Source organism: Arachis hypogaea, chromosome 8 (genome assembly GCF_003086295.3).
Source record: "Arachis hypogaea cultivar Tifrunner chromosome 8, arahy.Tifrunner.gnm2.J5K5, whole genome shotgun sequence".
NCBI lineage: Eukaryota > Viridiplantae > Streptophyta > Magnoliopsida > Fabales > Fabaceae > Arachis > Arachis hypogaea.
Genome location: NC_092043.1, coordinates 43,986,884 through 44,006,356, shown reverse-complemented (window position 1 = coordinate 44,006,356; position 19,473 = coordinate 43,986,884). Strand labels below are relative to the sequence as shown.

The following is a 19,473-nucleotide window of genomic DNA, read 5'->3' as shown; positions in this document are numbered from 1 at the left end:
TTCCTTTTAACTATAATTCTTATTAGGGGAACTAAAGATGTTTAAAAATAGTAATTCACATGCTAAGTTAACGGGATTTGCAAAACTTAATTTGCGTATGTGAAGTTATATATTCTCACTGTTATATGTGACATATAGATAAGGATTTTTTTTTTTTTTTGGTGAGAGACACACATAGATAGTTCGAAACTCTATGTTAAATAAGAAATATATCGTATAAATTTTTTTGTACTATAATCTGGTGTTTTGTACGTGTGTTAATTATATAATTTTATCCTGTATAATTTTTATTGTGTCAATATACGAGCTCATGTAGGATAAAATTAATAAATATTCATATACACAAATATGTTAAATTTTACTATCCAGTAATGCACCTAACATATGATAAATTTTTTTTTTTTTTGGAATACTAGATAATAGTTTATTACTATTACGTATGTCTTATATGAAATACCAAAAAGGCATAAAATTTGTATGATGAAAAATGTATCAATAAAATTTGGGATCTTAGCAGAAAGAGTGGGATTAAATTGTTATGGCATTATAAGGTTTTTTTTTTTTTTCCTTACTCGTAAAAATTTACGAGTTGGTATATATTATTGGTGCAAATAAAATTGAGAAATAAAAAGCTAACAATGTGAGTAGATTATGGGCAACTAATGTGATAGGTTCAGTTTCTGGCCCAAACATATTAAATAAGTCCACTTCGGGTAAGCTACAAAAAAGGTTTATGAGATGCTGAAAGACTATACTAAAATAACCACTTGTCATAATCAAGTTCTAAGGTAGCGTTTGTTTGTAGAGACACGACAGAACAGGACACTGAGACAAAGACAATAGGACAGAGACATTAAAAATTATGTTTTGTGTATTGTGTTTGGATACGATGGATAGGACACTAATGTAATGTCCAGTCTTATGTTTGGATACACATGGACAAGACTAAAATATTATATAAAATGACTAAAATAGCCATGTGATTCCAAATTTTTTAGTATAAACTAATTTAATAAATAATGAGAGTACGTAGGAGTACAGATAGTGGGAACTTAAAAAAAATATTTGAAACAGTAAAAAATTTTAATAAAAAATTATATAATAGTATTTATATTAAAATAAAATTTATAAATATAATTTTTTTAAATTTATTATTAATATGTAAGAATACATATGGTTAATATTAACCAAAAAAATCTGAATTTGATTAATAAAAAATTTCATTTAGGTTAATAAGCCAAATTAATTTTAAATACAAAATCAGTTTTAAAAAAAGAATCCATTTTTAAATGAAAAAAAAAATTATTTTTGCACATAAAAATTATTTTTATTTAGAAAATTAATTTTTTTATCTAAAATTTTATTTTTCTTTTCAAAAAATTAATTTTTCTTTAAATTATATAAAATCAAGTACAATTTATAAATTATTTTTTAGCATTTTAAAATATCAATTTTACCTTTATAATATTTATCTTTTAAAAGTCTCCAGACTAATTATTTTTGTTATTATTTTTATTACAAATCAAATAATATAATATAAAGTTAAAATGACGTTGAAGTAAGAATGATAAGAAAAAAGAAATTATCCAGCCCAATAAAAATTTTTATAAAAAGGAGAGAGTACTTGAGAAAAAAAAAGAAAGAAAAAGAACGTAGAGATAGAAATTAGAAAAAAGAGCATGGAGTAAAAAAAGTACTTTCTGAAAACAACGCAAAATAGGAAAAATAAGAAGGGGTAAAAGTATTTCGAAAAATAAAAATAACAAAAATAATTTAAAAATTTAAAAATATAATAAAATAACAAAAAAATCTTTTATAAATGTCAAATAATTTTTGTGTTGTCAACAGTCTGTGGATTTTATCTAAATTTTTATAAAATTATTTAAATAACTATTTATAAATTACAGACAAAACATTAGAGCAAAAATCAATTTATAAACCTCTCTTTTAAACGGCAAGTGAAGTTACTAAAATAATATTGAATTTTAATTGAAATTTACGCACTGACAGCGCCTACTAAGACTTCTCTAGTGCACTATTAAGATTTATAATAGCGTTTACTAAAGTTCCTTAAATTGATAAAATTCAAACTGTGATCTGATCTACCACCGAACACCTGATCACTACATTACGACGGTGCAATATGGGAGATAAGAGGGAAGAGACGGGCTGGAGGAAACAGAATGCAGAAGATCGTCGTGGAGGGGTGGTGTTTCTTGGAGAAGAAGATATCAAAGAAGGGGTTTAGACTTGCGCCAATAATCTGACAGGCAGACTCTTTGCTAATAGACAATTCACAACTGGCACCTTGGAGAATGCGTTAACAGCAATATGAGATAAGCCGAAAGGATTTAGAGTTACTGAAATAAAACCTAATGCCTTTCAATGAGAGTGACTTATCAGCAAGAATTACTTATCAGGGTCTTAATGAGAGTTGGGATTTGATAAGGGTGCACTTAAACACCAATGAGTAGATACGTTCATTGCAATTCTTCCAATTACAAATGGTTATTCAATAATTTGGAGGAAAGGTTGTAGTATTCGGAGACTTTAATGCCATCACTTCACAAGTTGAGAAATTGGGAGGTATTGTTAAATCAGCATCTTCCATCACTGCATTTCGTAACTCTTGTTGACTTAAGGATGGTAATTATACATTATTACTTAAATGCTAATTATAGTATAATTATAATAAAGATATTTTTATAAAATAAACTTAGACGAGAAAATAGTACATTCATTTTAGCGGAAAAATGAATTCACAAAAAATCGATACCTCACTTTTATTAGTTAAAAAAAATTCAATTTTCGTATATTAAATAGGTAGATTATGAACACAATAACTAAAATAACTTAGGATCATAAATCATGTGTCATAAACTTATTATGGGTTTTTCATTCATGATTATATTATAATAATGTTGGATCATGTCTTGGAAAAAAATAAATAAAAGAAAATAGAACGAGAATGTGGATCATACATTCATATTTAATTTGATTGACTTGGTTATAGTAATAATACAACGAAACACCACTATATCTCCACCTTCCACCACAAGTCCTTGTACAACAACCTTCTTGACCTCATTTTATTTTGTCGGTCAACTGTGTTCTGTGGGTCACCACCTCATTTGGACAGGTACACCTCATTTGGACGTCTACTTTTCCAACGTGAAAGTGGGCTTCCATGGAAATTGAAGAAAGTCTCGTATAGTGGAGTAAAGAGCTTGTAATAGGCAGGATAGACTAAAATTTAGATTTAACTTTAATTTTATCTATGAGTTAAAATTTATATTCTATTTTACTTAAAAGTTAAGAATATCTTAATTCTATCCTTATCGATCTTATTCAAGTTACTAAAAAATACAATATTATTATATAATTTAATAATAATGTAAAATATAATTAATTTTTATATAAAAAATACATTAAATTATTAATTAATAATTTTTTTTAATAGTTAAGAATTTTTTGTATCTAATAAAAAAAATTTTGATTTAACATTTTTTTAAAATATATTTTTATATAAGTCACGGACGAACATAAAGAAGGCGAGCGGAGACTTCGGCCCCTTCTCCAAATTGTTTTAAAAAAAGTTAATATTAATAAGTTATTAAGTATGATTTAATTTTTTAAAAAGTTTATTTAATATTTAGTCTAGTATAAATAAAAGTTAAGTTCAACCTAAATATTAATAATTTTTAATATCTAAAAAGTAAGTAATAATATTTAAAAAAAATCTGAAAAAATATCATTACTAATATTTTTTAATTAAATAAAATTTTTCAAATTCCATAAAGTGGATTCCTCTTCTTCGTGTGACCGTCTTTTTTTATTTATTTGGTATTAATTTTTTTTGTTTAATTGCTATAATTGAAAGATTTTTTTCATCTATGAATATTATAAGAATAACTAAAAAACAAAATAAAAGATAAATTTTTTACTAATTGTCTTTTAATTATATTAAAAAAATTGTTGAAAAATTTGATACAAATTCTATTATCGATGAATTTTATGGTACAAAGAATCGACTATTTTGTTAATAAAAATTACACACATATTTTTTGTATTTTAAAATATATTCTCTATCGATATATTTTTATAATATATTTTATATTATATAATTTTTTGTATAACTTTTTAATAATATATATATTATTAACTCTTTTATAATAATATTTTTGAATTTATCTCTAATATAAATATATAATATATACATTTATATAGAGCGTAAATTGATCGAATAAGATTAAAGTTTAATCTGCACCTTATTTGATTAGCGCAAAAATCATACCCACACTTTATTCTATTCAAATAATTTTATTTAATTAAATTAAATCGAATTAAATATTTACAGATAACAGGCATATTGCCACCTCTAATAGAGTGGATCTCCTCAAGTCCTCATATGGACTTGGATGAGGACTTGGAGACTTCGTGGAATTGTTGTATTTACCTAAAACATATTATAATCAATTAATCATTGGTATTCCTTTGAATCTTTGATACGTGTATGCTGTGTGTCTAAGTTTGTTAAAAGATTAAAAAAACTTCTCTGGAGAAATAAAATCACATGGTAAATATCAAACCTTATCTTTAAAAAAATATATATATTTAGACAATCTTCGAACACGGTAAACGTCAACTTCAATTTTAAATTAAAAAATAAATAAATAAATTCAGATATGCTTTTTTTTGTTGACTGAAATAAAAATATGTTATGAATATATTAGTACTAGAGCAAGGAAGAGAGAGAAAAAACTAAAGAAAAACTTCGGTCAATAATTGAGGGTGTGAAACTTAAACAGTAAACAATAACGTATATTTATTCAAATTAATTTGGATTGTTTTAGTGATTAATTTATTATTTTATTTAAATAAATATTAAGAATTTAAATTTTATTTTTTATATATAATAATTTAATAATTAATAATTTTTTTAATAAAATTTAAATTTGTGATGAATTAATTATTGACTTATTAATATCAAAGATAGCATTAAAAAATAAAATTACAAATTGACTTATTTAGCCCATATGTCTATTATTATATTTAAGTGAAAGAAAAAATATATGAAACTAATTCTAAATCAGTCAAGAATAGAACAACTTAATTAATTATAAATATAATAATTAGTTTTATTTATTTATGATTTAAAATATTGGTTATTAAATGTTTCACTACATTCAAATTAGGAGGAGATACGTTTAGTATCATTGCAACGTGAATCACAGAAACTGATTTAATTAATTTTTGTCTCTTCACCTTCATTCCCTCTCTAAATGCCTAAAAAACATGATAAATCAGAAAATAGATTCAGAATCATCCAATTTACAAAGAAAAAAAAAATCCTAGTGCGTAGCATAAGCACTATCCACATAGAGGTTTTGGATTCACCCAAAGACATTTGGTTGGTTTTTGACTGAAATCATCTTGGTTCTCTAGCATTATTGTAAGTGAAAACTCAAGTACAGTCAACTTTATATAAAGTTGATAGTTAAAAGCCGTTAGATGAAAATTTAGTCAAATCAGTCAAATCATTTAACGGCTCTTAACTATCAACTTCACGTAAAGTTGCTTGCACATGAGTTTTCACCTTATATTTATGTTACTGTATTTATGGGTAAAAGGCTCTAAAAAACAGATAGTTTGAATTAGTTGGGACATTATGACTCATCCAAAATGATAAGGAAGTATTGAATTTAAAGATGAATTTAAATTTTGGCGTTATTAGGCAAAAAATTTTGACGACTTGTACGCAGCCTACTCTATTTTGCCAGCAGCCTCCACACCTCCACGTTGAGGCCATCGTCAGCTTCTGCCACCAGTCGCCGTTGAGTTCGAAGAAAGCGTAGATTTGAGGTTGCAAATGCAAGAGCTCACCCGCAGCCTTTACTAGTAGACTTACAAGCTTAACGATTATTGGGAAAGGTATCAGAAGGTCCTTACATGCATGATAGATATGGATGACCTTAGACTGTAGTAGAGGGAGCAATTAGAGCATCTTCAGCGGATGGAGGCTCAGATGGAGATATACCAGACTAAGATGCGCGCCGCTGGCATTATCTCTACTGGTGGCAGCGGTCTTGTTGGTGGCACACAGACATTACCACCTTCTGCGTCGCCTCATCAGGGCTACGAGAACGACAACGACGAGGACTACCTGGATCTTTAGTGATTAGTATTTTGTTTTATTGTTTCATTGTATTTATTTGATTTACTTGACTTTTAATTTATTTGAACATTTTATTATTTATTTTAAATAATAGGTTTCTATTATTTATAAATTGACCATTAATTGTGTGAAAAAAATTTAAGTAAAAAAATTAAAATTGATCATTTATTTCACAATTATTTAAAAAAAAAATTGACACTACCGTCGAATTTACCGAGAGAATAATCCGATGGTAATAGTCGAGGAAACAACATATTGTAGCGCCAACATTACCGTAATCTGCAGATAACCAAATGATTTTTTGAGCAGGTAATCCGTCACATAATTCGACAATAATTATCATCGGACGAAAAAATTTCAACTGTAAATATTTACTGGCGAGGTTTATACTGACAGTAATTTAATTACTGTCGGATTTTTTTCACTTTTCTGACAGAAAATTTGACGGTACTAAGTATTTTTTTTTGTAGTGCCTGATGTCATGAAACAATAGAAACATTTATTCATTGTTTGCTTCATTGCGCTACAATTAAAGAAGTATGGTTTCAGAGTTATCTTTGTGACGATCTTTTCTCTAAGAAATTTAATTATTTCTGTACATGGTGGACTGCAGCAATGGAGATGCTTAATCTATTAAAGAATGCTGACCGAAATTTTTAATTGCTTGTCATTATTTGTTGCCACTATTGAAAAACTCACAACCAGTTAATTTTTGAAGGTTCTACTTCGATATCGTCTGCCATTCTTACAAGTTCTGTCAAGTTATTCTGTAACATTCATAGAACCCCATCTTAACTCACCTTCCCAATGAGAAAAACTTAGTTTCATTCAATTCGACTTATTATTCTTTCTTCTTCTAGATTCTTCTTAATTTTTGACCATGCTGAATTAGATAAATATCTTTAATGTATTATTTTAAAAAAATTTCATCTTTTATTATATTATCCTACTTTTAGACATTCTTATATTTTATTTTTTAATAATTAATAAAATACAATTTACTATCTTTGAAAAAAAAAAACTGTCTAACTGGTAGCATGAGTGATTTACAACCATTTCATTAATAAAAAAAATTTTAGAAATAAATGAAAAATATTTTTTGTTTTGTTTGGGTCAGATGTAAAAAAAAAATCACATTAAATCCCTAAACCTTTTTTTTTCAGGTGAGGTGAAAATATGAAAATCCCACCCGATTTTACGGTTCTGGGATTTTTTATATATTTGTTATTATTAATCTATATTATCTTTTAGTAATTAAATTTTTATATATGATTAGTAGAAAGGCTTTTAATAAATATAATTTATTTTAATTTGATTAATTTAAAAATTAGTAAATTTTATTAATACTTAATTAGGTAATATTATTTAATATTTAAAAATTATAATTAAAAACTAAAATCTATTTAATTTGAACTAATAAAACACTAAAACAAATATAAGTTCACAATATTAATTGAAAATTAGAATTTTTAGTTTTAAATTGGATCGCTTTATGTGGTTTCGAAAGAAAAATGAAATGTTGAGTTTTTAATATTTTACTTAAATGAATGTTTGTGAATGTAAATGGATTTTTATTTTGTTATCACATTTATAAATTTTAATTAATTTTCTTTTCCATACTCAATTTTAAATTCATTTTATTTTTAAAACTAAATAAAGTGATCCAATTCAAACTACAAAATTTTAGATTTTTATTTTTATTTTTATTTTGATCTCATATTTTTCAATATATTTATATTGAGTGTAGTATTTTTTTAGTTTAAACTAAAGTGTTTAATTTTAAATTATAAGGTTGTATACAATAAATAATATTAACGAATTGAATATTAACAAAATTTACTAACTTTAAAATTAGAATAAACGGTCATTTCTGTTTATAAAAGTTCCAATCATCGATAAATTTACTCATCATAAATATAATAATATTATCTATGTATTAAATTGTCATTTTTTATCATAAAAGTTCAAAATTCTAATAAATATACTCACAAAATGTTCAAGGTTCTTAGTTTGGTGGAGTGTCTAATCTCAGCTATTTCAATGACTTGAGAAGACATGAAAAAAAATAATATTTAATATTTTTAAGTTAATATAGTAATTATTTATATTATGACCCAAAATAAAATTAGACTCAAAATAATTAAAGACTCACATAAAAGATCATGTTTCCTCTATATCTATCAAATTTCTATGAGTTCGAATGTAATGACAACAAAGTAGTTTTACTTATCTAAAGAAGTAATAAATTCTTAAGATATCTCCCATTTATTTAGAAAAAAAATTTCAACAACTTTTTTAGAAAAAGGGAATGGTTATACACCATTTAAGGTGGGACTACTCCAAAAGATTATTATCTCTTGTATTATAAATACACTGACACACTTAAATATATTCAAGTCTCAATCTACTAAAAATTTACTTAAAATTTTTGTTAACTTAAGTATCAGAATTCCTTACAGATATTACCCCTCACCTCCTCAAGAAGAACTTGGATAGCAACACCTCAGCGGAGTCTAAACCTTATGTCTAGGTCCAAAATATAATATAGTTTCAAATAACTCTCTGTTAGGAAAATTCAACACAGGTTTAAACCAAGAACCTGTCTAACAGCGGAAGCACCAAAAATAATTTTCCCACAACTTGTGCAATTAAATGGGCAACACCAAAGATACTCCAAACAGCAAAATATAATGGCAAAAATTAAATAATCAGACACCAGAATTTTAACGTGGGAAAACCCCCAAAAGAGGGACAAAAAACTCACGGGACCTAGTCCAGAAAAATCTTCCACTATCAGAATAATGGGTACACAAACAGTCTTCCTAGTAACACTAGGGCATCTCAACAATCAACAAAATACATCATCAAAACTGATGGAATCAACATAAACCCTCCACAAAAGTGGGTATCTCAAATCAGGCAAAAGAGAAGGCAATACAACTAACAAGTTATATCCTAATGTTCATCTCTACACCAGGAATAACATACTAAAATTTCATAAGAAATGGAGCAAGTTTACCAAATCAATGTGATCAAGGTTGACATGCCCTTTTCCCCTAAAATTTCTCTTCTCTTCGACGCCGAATTTCCTTTCATTCAAAATGAATGAAAACTCTTCTCTCTCACCATGGCTTAAAGCCTTTCTTTCTTTATTTATTTGTTTTATTTGTTTTCCTTTTTTTTTAATGAGATGTGGGCCCCACTTAGTTGGGGACCCACCAACAAATCTCCCCCTCACCAACTCAAGTGGGGATAGGCTGCTCCACCAAACCCGCCTTCTCTTTGCAGGAATCAAACTTCACTGCAGGTAAACTCTTAGTCATCATATCTGAACCATTATCATCAGTATGGATCTTCTCAAGTGCATATGACTTCATCTCAAGCGCTTGACGTATCCAATGATACCTCACCTCTATGTGCTTTGATCTAGAATGAAACGTTGGATTCTTGCTGAGATGGATAGCACTCTGACTGTCACAAAAATAACATAAACTTCTCTTGATTGATGCCTAACTCTTGTAGAAATTTCTTCATCCACAAGAGTTCCTTAGAAGCTTTAACAACAGCAATGTATTTTGCCACTGTAGTAGACAAAGCAACACATTTCTGAAGTCGAGATTGCCACGACACAGCTCCCCCTGCAAAAGTCATCATATAACCAGAAGTAGACTTCCTTGAATCAAGATCCCCAGCCATATCTGCATCTGTGTAACCATCCAACACAGGTTGGCCACTCCCAAAGCACAAACAAACTCTGGAAGTACCATTAAGGTATCTGAGAATCCACTTCACTGCTTGCCAGTGTTCCTTGCCAGGATTAGAGAGAAACCGACTAACAACTCCAACTGCATGAGCAATATCCGGCCTGGTGCAAACCATAGCATACATCAAACTGCCAACTGCAGATGCATATGGAATCTTCTTCATTTCCGCTTTCTCTTTCTCACTTGTAGGACATTGCTGCAAACTCAGCTTGAAATGACTAGCAAATGGAGTACTAACAGGTTTGGAATTACTCATGCTAAACCTCTCTAAAACCTTCTCAATGTACTTCTGCTGTGACAACCACAGTTTTCCATTCTTCCTGTCACGAGTGATACTCATACCAAGGATTTTCTTTGCAGGACCCAAATCCTTCATAGCAAAGGATCTGTTCAAGTCTTTCTTAAGACTTTCAATCTTCTTAGTGTTATGACCAACAATCAATATGTCATCAACATAAAGCAAGAGAATTATAAAATCACCATCAGAGAATTTCTTAACATATACACAATGATCAGAAGAAGTCTTACTGTACCCATGAGCTTCCATGAAGGAATCAAACTTCGTGTACCACTGCCTTGGCGCTTGCTTCAGCCCATATAAGCTCTTCTTCAACTTGCATACACGATGCTCCTTTCCTTTAACCTCGAAACCCTCTGGTTGCTCCATATAGATTTCTTTATCTATGTCACCGTGAATGCAGTCTTCACATCAAGCTGCTCAACCTCTAAATTCAAGCTAGCCGCCAATCCAAGCACAACTTGAATAGAGGACATCTTCACAACTGGAGAGAAAATCTCCTCAAAATCAATACCTTTCTTTTGCTCAAAGCCTTTCACAACCAATCGAGCTTTGTACCTTGGCCGTGAGACACTTTCATCCGCTTTCAATTTGAACACTCATTTATTCTTGAATGCTCTCTTACCCTTCGGCAACTTCACCAATTCAAAAGTATGATTCTCATGCAAGGATTTCATTTCTTCTTGCATGGCCTTCAACCAATCTTCCTTATGCTCATCAGACATAGCTTCCTGGTAGCTCTCTGGCTCCCCAGTCTCAGTGTTCATCACATACTCATGAGGAGAGTATTTCTGAGAAGGATGACGCTCTCTAGTAGATCTTCTCAATTCAGGCTCAACTGGTGGTTCAGGTGGAACTTCAACATCTGGCACCTCAGGTTGAGGTGTAGGTTCATCATGCAAATCATCACCATCATTATCAACTTGTACATCTCCCCCATCAACAGGAGGTCTAGTGGAAGGACCAGGTTCATCATCAACAGAACGTCTAACAGTTACTGTTGGCTTATCTGTCTTCTCAAGATCTTCAATAGTTTGGTCTTCAAGAAAAATCACATCTCGGCTTCTAATTATCTTCTTGCTCACCGGATCCCATAATCTGTAACCAAAGTCTTCGTGACCATAACCCATGAAGATACACTGCTTTGACTTTCCATCAAGTTTAGACCTTTCATCTCTTGGAATGTGAACAAAAGCTCTGCAGCCAAACACTCTCAAGTGACTATAGGAGACATCTTTCCCTCTCCAAACTTTCTCTGAACATCACCATTTAGTGGAACTGAAGGAGAAAGGTTGAACAAATTTACTGCAGTCCTCATTGCTTCACCCCAAAAGGATTTAGGCAACTTTGCATGAGAGAGCATACACCTGACTCTATCATTGATAGTACGATTCATTCTCTCAGCAACTCCATTATGTTGAGGAGTCTTAGGAACCGTCTTCTCAAGCTTGATCCCATGTCCTTTACAATACTCTTCAAATGGACCCCTGTATTCACCACCATTATCTGCTCGAACACATTTCAATTTTCTTCCTGTTTCTCTTTCAACACTTGCATGAAAGTATTTGAAGATTTCGAGCACCTGGTCTTTAGATTTCAAAACAAAAGCCCACACTTTTCGAGAATAATCATCAATAAAAGTAACAAAATATGATGCACCACCTAGTGTCTTAGCATCCATAGTGCAAACATCAGTGTGAACTAAATCTAGAACATGTGATCTCCTATGAGGTCCATAATTATGAAATGATACTCTAGCATGCTTTCCAACAAAACAATGAGTGCAAGTATTTAAAGTTGTACCTTTCACAGGAAGTGAGTGCTTCTTGGCTAAGACGCTTAGTCCTTTCTCGCTCGAGTGACCAAGACGTATATGCCACAAATCAGAAGAGGAATCATCAGCTACATTCACATCTTCTTTGCACAACTTTGCTTGCAACCGGTAGAGAGTAGTAAGACCATTGTCTTCTCTAGCAACAATGAGAGCCCCTTTGGTAATCTTGCATTTTCCACTACCAAAGGAAGTGCAATACCCCTCTTGATCCAATGCCTTCACTGAAATTAGATTGAACCGCATATCTGGCGCATGCCTAACATTCTTCAACTGCAACTTGCATCTCATATTAGTTTCAAGCCACATATCACCCATACCAATGATATCACACACGCCTTTATCTCCCAATTTGATCTTGCCAAAATTTCTAGCAGTATAGGAAGTAAAAAATTCACACTTCGGAGTGACATGACATGAGGCACCAGAGTCCATAATCCAAGTGGAATCATCACAGACAAGATTCACATAATTTTCATCATATGTGATAAGAACATCTTCATAAACAATAGCAGCAGTTTCTTTATCACTATCTTTACCTTTGTCTTCATTTCTTCCCCTTGATTGTTCTTTTTTCAAGAACCTACAATACCTCTTGATATGCCCCGGCTTGCCACAATGGTGACAAATGAACTCCTTTCTTGGCTTGTACTTTCCTCTTAACTTGCTTCGACTCTCTGACCTGTCAGAACTGTGAGGTTTTCTATTTTGACTTCTCCCCCATGACTCTGAAACAAGTGCTTCTGACTGTGAGGAGGCATTAGTCAAACCTCGCTCTCTTCTTCTGGCTTCTTCATTCAACATGCTCTCTTTAACTATTGCTAACGTCAACTTCCCATTTGGAGCTGAGTTAGTCAGTGTCACAACCAGAACTTTCCAACTATCAGGCAAAGAGCTCAACAACAACAAGGCTTGCAACTCATCATTCAAAGTGATTTCATTATTTGTCAGTTGGTTCACCGTTTCCTGAAAAATGCTCAAGTGCTCCAGCATTGATTTACCTTCAACATACTTCATATTAACAAGCTTCCTAATCAAGAATGCTTTGTTTTGCACTTTCTTCCTCTCATATAACTCTTTCAATTTCTTCCACATCTTCTCAGCATTCGTTTCGGTGTCAACATGTGGATACACACTAAGATCAAACCATTGCCTAATCAAAGCAACTGCCTTCCGATTCAGTTTCTTCCATTCAGCATCGGATTTAGTACCTTTGGATTTATCTCCCTCCACAGGATCATACAAGTCCTTGCTATACAGCATATCTTCCATGATGGTCTTCCAAATCGAGTAATTTTGAGAATTCAATTTGACCATATTCGGTCCATGAGTATTTTCCTCCATTTAACCAGCACAGAAATAAACAACCTGAGCTCTGATACCACTTTGTTGGGAAAATTCAACACAAGTTTAAACCAAGAACCTGTCTAACAGCGGAAGCACCAAAAATAATTTTCCCACAACTTGTGCAATTAAATGGGCAACACCAAAGATACTCCAAACAGCAAAATATAATGGCAAAAATTAAATAATCATACACCAGAATTTTAACGTGGGAAAATCCCCCCAAAAGAGGGACAAAAAACCCACGGGACCTAGTCCAGAAAAATCTTCCACTATCAGAATAATGGGTACACAAACAGTCTTCCTAGTAACACTAGGGCATCTCAACAATCAACAAAATACATCATCAAAACTGATGGAATCAACATAAACCCTCCACAAAAGTGGGTATCTCAAATCAGGCAACAGAGAAGGCAATACAACTAACAAGTTATATCCTAATGTTCATCTCTACACCAGGAATAACATACTAAAATTTCATAAGAAATGGAACAAGTTTACCAAATCAATGTGATCAAGGTTGACATGCCCTTTTCCCCCAAATTTTCTCTTCTCTTCGACGCCGAATTTCCTTTCATTCAAAATGAATGAAAACTCTTCTCTCTCACCGTGGCTTAAAGCATTTCTTTCTTTATTTATTTGTTTTATTTGATTTCTTTTTTTTTTTAATGAGATGTGGGCCCCACTTAGTTGGGGACCCACCAACACTCTCAAAATAGTATTTAAATTAGAGTAAAGTATCGTTTTTGTCTCTAACGTTTGGGATAAATTCTATTTGTGTCCCTAACTTTTAAATCGTTCTATTTGTATCCCTAACATTTAAAAAGTAATTCAATGTTATCCTGCCGTCAATTACACATCATGAACGCTTTAGTTTGAGTTTTAAAAATCTCTTCTTGAAGTTAGAATACAAATGTCTGGGATAGAATCGATAATCCACTCCGAAAAATAGCTCATCGAAAGTTGAAACTAATTCCTACCATATTTATATAATTCACTTTTTTAGGGACATAATTGAATCTAAACACAAATAGTGGGTATAATATTAAAATCGAACACATTCAAGTGAGACCTAATTGAGAATGAATACATCCAAGTAAGAATAATTGAAAAATATAATCTGATTTGTTAGTATAATTGATAGTAGAATAACATTGAATCACTTTTATAAATGTTAGAGATACAAATAGGACGATTTAAACGTTAGGAACACAAATAAGACTTACCCCAAACGTTGAGGACAAAAACGATACTTTACTCTTTAAACTAAATATTGTCTAAAAAAATTAGTAAAATATATAAAATTAAATAAATGTCAAAAAATAATAATATCTATTTATACACTTATTTTATTAGTCCCAATTTTCATATTTTTTGAGAATTAAACATAGATATTTTAAATTGAACTAATATATATTGTTGTGTAATTTTTTTAATCCTTTTTTTTTACATGATTTTTTATTTATTTTTCTTTAGAAGCTATCTTTTTCAGTCAAATGTAAAATATATATTAGCATAAGATATTATTAAATGAAAAGATTAAAAAAACTTCTCGTGAAAAATAAAATCACCTGTAAATATATATCAAACCTTATCTTAAACTTAAAAAGAGAAAAATGTATTTAATTATTTATTGATTGGTAGGCCTTTCGTACAAATTGAAGGTAAAGTATTTATTGATTGGTAAGGCTTTCGTATTGAAAACAAGTTAAATGTTCAACGTCCAAAAAACAAAATAAGTTATGTTCGTGGGGTCTCCATTCTTATTTTAGACTTGTGTTTACTGTTTTCAGCCACGTAATTGGTTAGCCTTTCGTAGAAATTGCAAATAAGTTATATTAGTGGGATCTCCACCATTTTCAAGTTTCAACATTATGATTTAATTCTCAATTCATTTCTTCGTCCATATTTGTTTGAAAGTGGTTTATATTACCACGAAGATTCTTCGTAATTATTTTGATGCAAAGATGCTTTATTTTAATTATTAAATAGTAAATTATAAAAATAATTTTAATATATTATAAAAATTTTATTTTTATTTAAAATATAATTAAATAATTGATAGAAATAAAATATATAATTTTCTCTTTATAAAAATTGAGAGTAATAATATTCACTCTTAAATAAATGACAATAATAATAATAACACATCAATAATAATGAAAAAAATACACATAAAAATTAAAAATAAAGACAAAAACACATACAAAATTTTAACGTAAAAAATCTTTTAAAAATTTACGAGTTACCAAAATTAAAAAAATAGTTTTACTATAATTAAAATTAAGTACAAGACCATCACAAATTTATTGTATAAAACATACATACAATAAGTCAAACAACTCAAATATCAAAGTTTATAAAACAAAAATTAAAAATATAAAAATACTACAAAAATAGAATTATTGGCCAACATTTTGAACTATAGACCTTATATTGAAGATCCAAACTCTTAAAACAAATAATTGAGTGTCTGGAATATACTGTTTAAATTTGAGTTCAATCCAACTATTAACAAATCTATAACAACTAATTTGTAGAGACAACTTTGTATATATACAAAAATATTTTTTCTCTTTTCTTCTCTATAGTATTTTAGTGTTTTCTCAAATAAATTTTTTCTCTTATAATTTTAACTTAATCTTAACCACTTCACTCTTAGTTAAGAGTAACTATAGGTTTAAATATTAACATTTGAATTTTTTTATATGATTAAATAATTGATAAACATAAAATATATAATTTTGTATTATAAAAATTAAAAGAGTAATAATATTCACTTTTAAATAAATGACAGTAGTAATAATACATCAATAATAGTGAAAAAATACACACAAAAATAAAAATAAAGACAAAAAACACACAAAAAATTTTAATGTAAAATTTTTTTAAAAAAAATCACGAGTTACCGAAATTAAAAAGATAGCTTTACTATGATCAAAATTGATTACAAGACAATCACAAATTTACTGTATAAAACATATATACAATAAGCTAATCAAGCATCAAAATTTATAAAACAAAAACCAAAAATATAAAAATACCATAAAAACAAAATTATTGGCCAACATTTTCAACTATAGACCTTATGTTGAATATCCAAACTCTGAAAATAAAGAATCAAGTGGAACATACCCTCTAAATTTGAATTCAATCCGACAGTCAACAAATTTACAACAATTAATTTATAGAAATAGTTTTTTTTTTTTGTTTATCCAAACGGTATCTTCTGACCCGACAGGTTAAAGACTAATCCGTCACGAATCTGAGCTCCATTTAAGGGTCTGCCGCTGGCCAATGAATTGCTGCATGCACAAGGCGGGGTTCGAACTCCCGACACTTGTTTAAGCGGACAAGTGAACTGACCACTCGACCAACCCAAATTAGTTTAGAAATAGCTTTATGTATGTGCAAAATACTTTTTCTATTTTCTTTTTTATAGTATTTTGGTGTTCTCTCAAATGAGATTTCTCTTTTACAATTTTAACTTAATCTAAGCAACTTTATTCTTAGCAAAGAATAATTATAAATTTAGATATTAATATTTAAAATTTTTTTATATATTCAAAAACTCTAGTACAAATAAATCACTTTTAAAAAATTTTATAAAAAATATTTTTAACATTTTTATTAGAATAAGTAACTTATTTGAATATCAAATAAACTAAAACAAGTATGCGGTTAAAAAATCAATATTTTATATAAATTAGAAGAGTAAACTAAAAATAAATGGTAAATGGTTTTTTTGGTAAATGGTTTGATCTAATGAAAACTATTATTAACCAGTGAACTTGTTTAAAATTGTAATATAAAAAAATTTAAAAATTAAATTTTGACTTTATCTGTACCTGAATATGAATTACATGGTGAGAGACAATGAGCTTTCAAAGAAATATCCCAAATTCAAATAAAACGCTAAAAACTAATCACTAATCTGGTAAGTATGAACTCAATTGTTTATTTATACATATCAACTATGTGTTAGCTACAATTTTTTATTTATGGTAGTTTCTAATAAAAAAAAAAACTAAAAATTAATCTATTATAAACCAAAATATTGATCAATAAATTATTAAATTAAGAATATTAAAAAATAAAAGAAATAATCAAAATTTATTTTATCTAATATTTATTAATTATTAATAAATATTTAATAAAATAAATTTTAACTATTTTTAATTAATTTTTTTATTATAAAATATTTCTCTTACTACATATACAAATAAAATTCAATTTTTTTACACTTAAACAAATTAATAAACTTACTACTCAACTTGGATTACTCCTTTAATTCCATCTATTCTTTAATTCTTGTCTCGCTAACTATTTCTTGCTTTCATTTCCACACAGTAATTTCTCTTGAAGCTTCCCTTTCCCTTTTCTCGTTGACCATTAAACCAAAAGCTAATAACGAAGCTACAGAAGCACCACACTTGCCTTTTATAAAAGAGTGCAACACTAACCAAGCTTCACAAATCACATTAGATAAGCATAGCCACACACTCTTCTTCTCTCAATTCTCATTCATTATCCCAAACCACCACAGTCATATCAATCATTTCTTCATTGATCAATGGTGCAAGAGAAAAAACTTGTGCAGAATGTCTCCGGTTGGCTCAGAATTTACGACGACGGTTCAGTAGACCGTACATGGACCGGTCCACCGGAAGCGAAGTTCATGGCCGAGCCAGTACCACCCCATGAAGAATTCATCGACGGAGTTGCCACCCGCGACATAACTGTCGCGGAAAGCAACCGTTCCGTCCGACTTTACCTTCCCGAGATTACATCTGCTGACAAGGAAAAGCTGCCGGTAGTTGTCCATTTCCAGGGTGGCGGGTTCTGCATTAGCGAACCGGACTGGTTTATGTACTATAACATGTACACCCGGTTCGCTCGAGCCGCTCGGTTCATTTGTGTGTCTCCTTTCCTTCGTTGTGCACCCGAACACCGCCTTCCGGCAGCCATTGAAGACGGCTTCTCGACTCTACTCTGGCTACAATCTGTTGCCAAAGGAGAGTCAAAGGAGTTGTGGCTTGAGAAACACGCGGATTTCAGCCGTGTATTTCTCATAGGAGACAGCTCCGGTGGGAACGTTGTGCACGAAGTTGCTGCCTTGGCAGGTAAGGCAAGTCTCGAACCGCTCCGGTTAGCCGGTGCTATCCCGGTTCACCCAGGATTTCTTCGATCAACCAGAAGCAAATCAGAGCTTGAAAAACCGCAATCACCTTTCTTGACTCTAGACATGTTGGACAATTTCCTGGCGTTAGCTTTGCCGGTGGGGAGTACTAAGGATCACCCCATAACTTGCCCGATGGGGGAAGCGGCGCCGCCGCTTAGCGGGCTGAAACTGCCGCCGTTTTTAGTGTGCCTTGCGGAGATGGATTTGATATGGGATACAGAGATGGAATACTATGAAGCAATGAAGAAGGCAAATCATGATGTGGAGCTCTTTGTTAGCAAAGGAATGACACATAGTTTTTATCTTAACAAAATTGCGGTGGATATGGATCCAAATACTGCTGCTGAAACTGAAGCTCTTATTGCAAGGGTCAAAGAGTTCATTGAGAAGCACTAACAAGTTAATTAAGTCCAGAGCGCGTACCTTAAATGAAACTCGGATCTACCAAGAATTAGTCCTTAATTTATTTGGATGAAAAATACTTTCCGCAATCATAAAATAAGTTAATTAATCATGCTTTTATTAGCTACTATATTATTATTTAGTGAAAATAAATAAAATTCTAGTCAGTAGCAGCCTTTGTGTATGTGGAGCCTCTCGGACATGTCTCTTAGTAATAATTTTTGAATCACTGTACTCTATATAAAGTAGTGGTCGTATGAGAGTCACATGTCTGTTAATAGTATCATCTCTTTTTATTATTTTGTTTGGTATTTTATTTTCGTGTGTATCTATTATGAAAATATTTGTTTGTTATATAAATATATATATATATATATATATATATTCAATTTTTTCTTAAAAGACATAATAGAATATATATATTTTCACCAAAATCTGAATTTTATACATCTAATTACCATAAAAGATCAAAATATT

General features: G+C 30.2%; 1 protein-coding gene across 1 annotated transcript; it reads left to right on the top strand.

The window, feature by feature from the left end:
- The first annotated feature begins 17,357 nt into the window (after positions 1-17,357).
- LOC112707653 (strigolactones hydrolase CXE15) lies at positions 17,358-19,295 on the top strand. The gene has a single exon (XM_025759506.3). The coding sequence runs from the start codon at positions 17,986-17,988 to the stop codon at positions 18,988-18,990; it is 1,005 nt and encodes a 334-aa protein (XP_025615291.1). The 5' UTR covers positions 17,358-17,985; the 3' UTR covers positions 18,991-19,295.
- Positions 19,296-19,473: the final 178 nt, after the last annotated feature.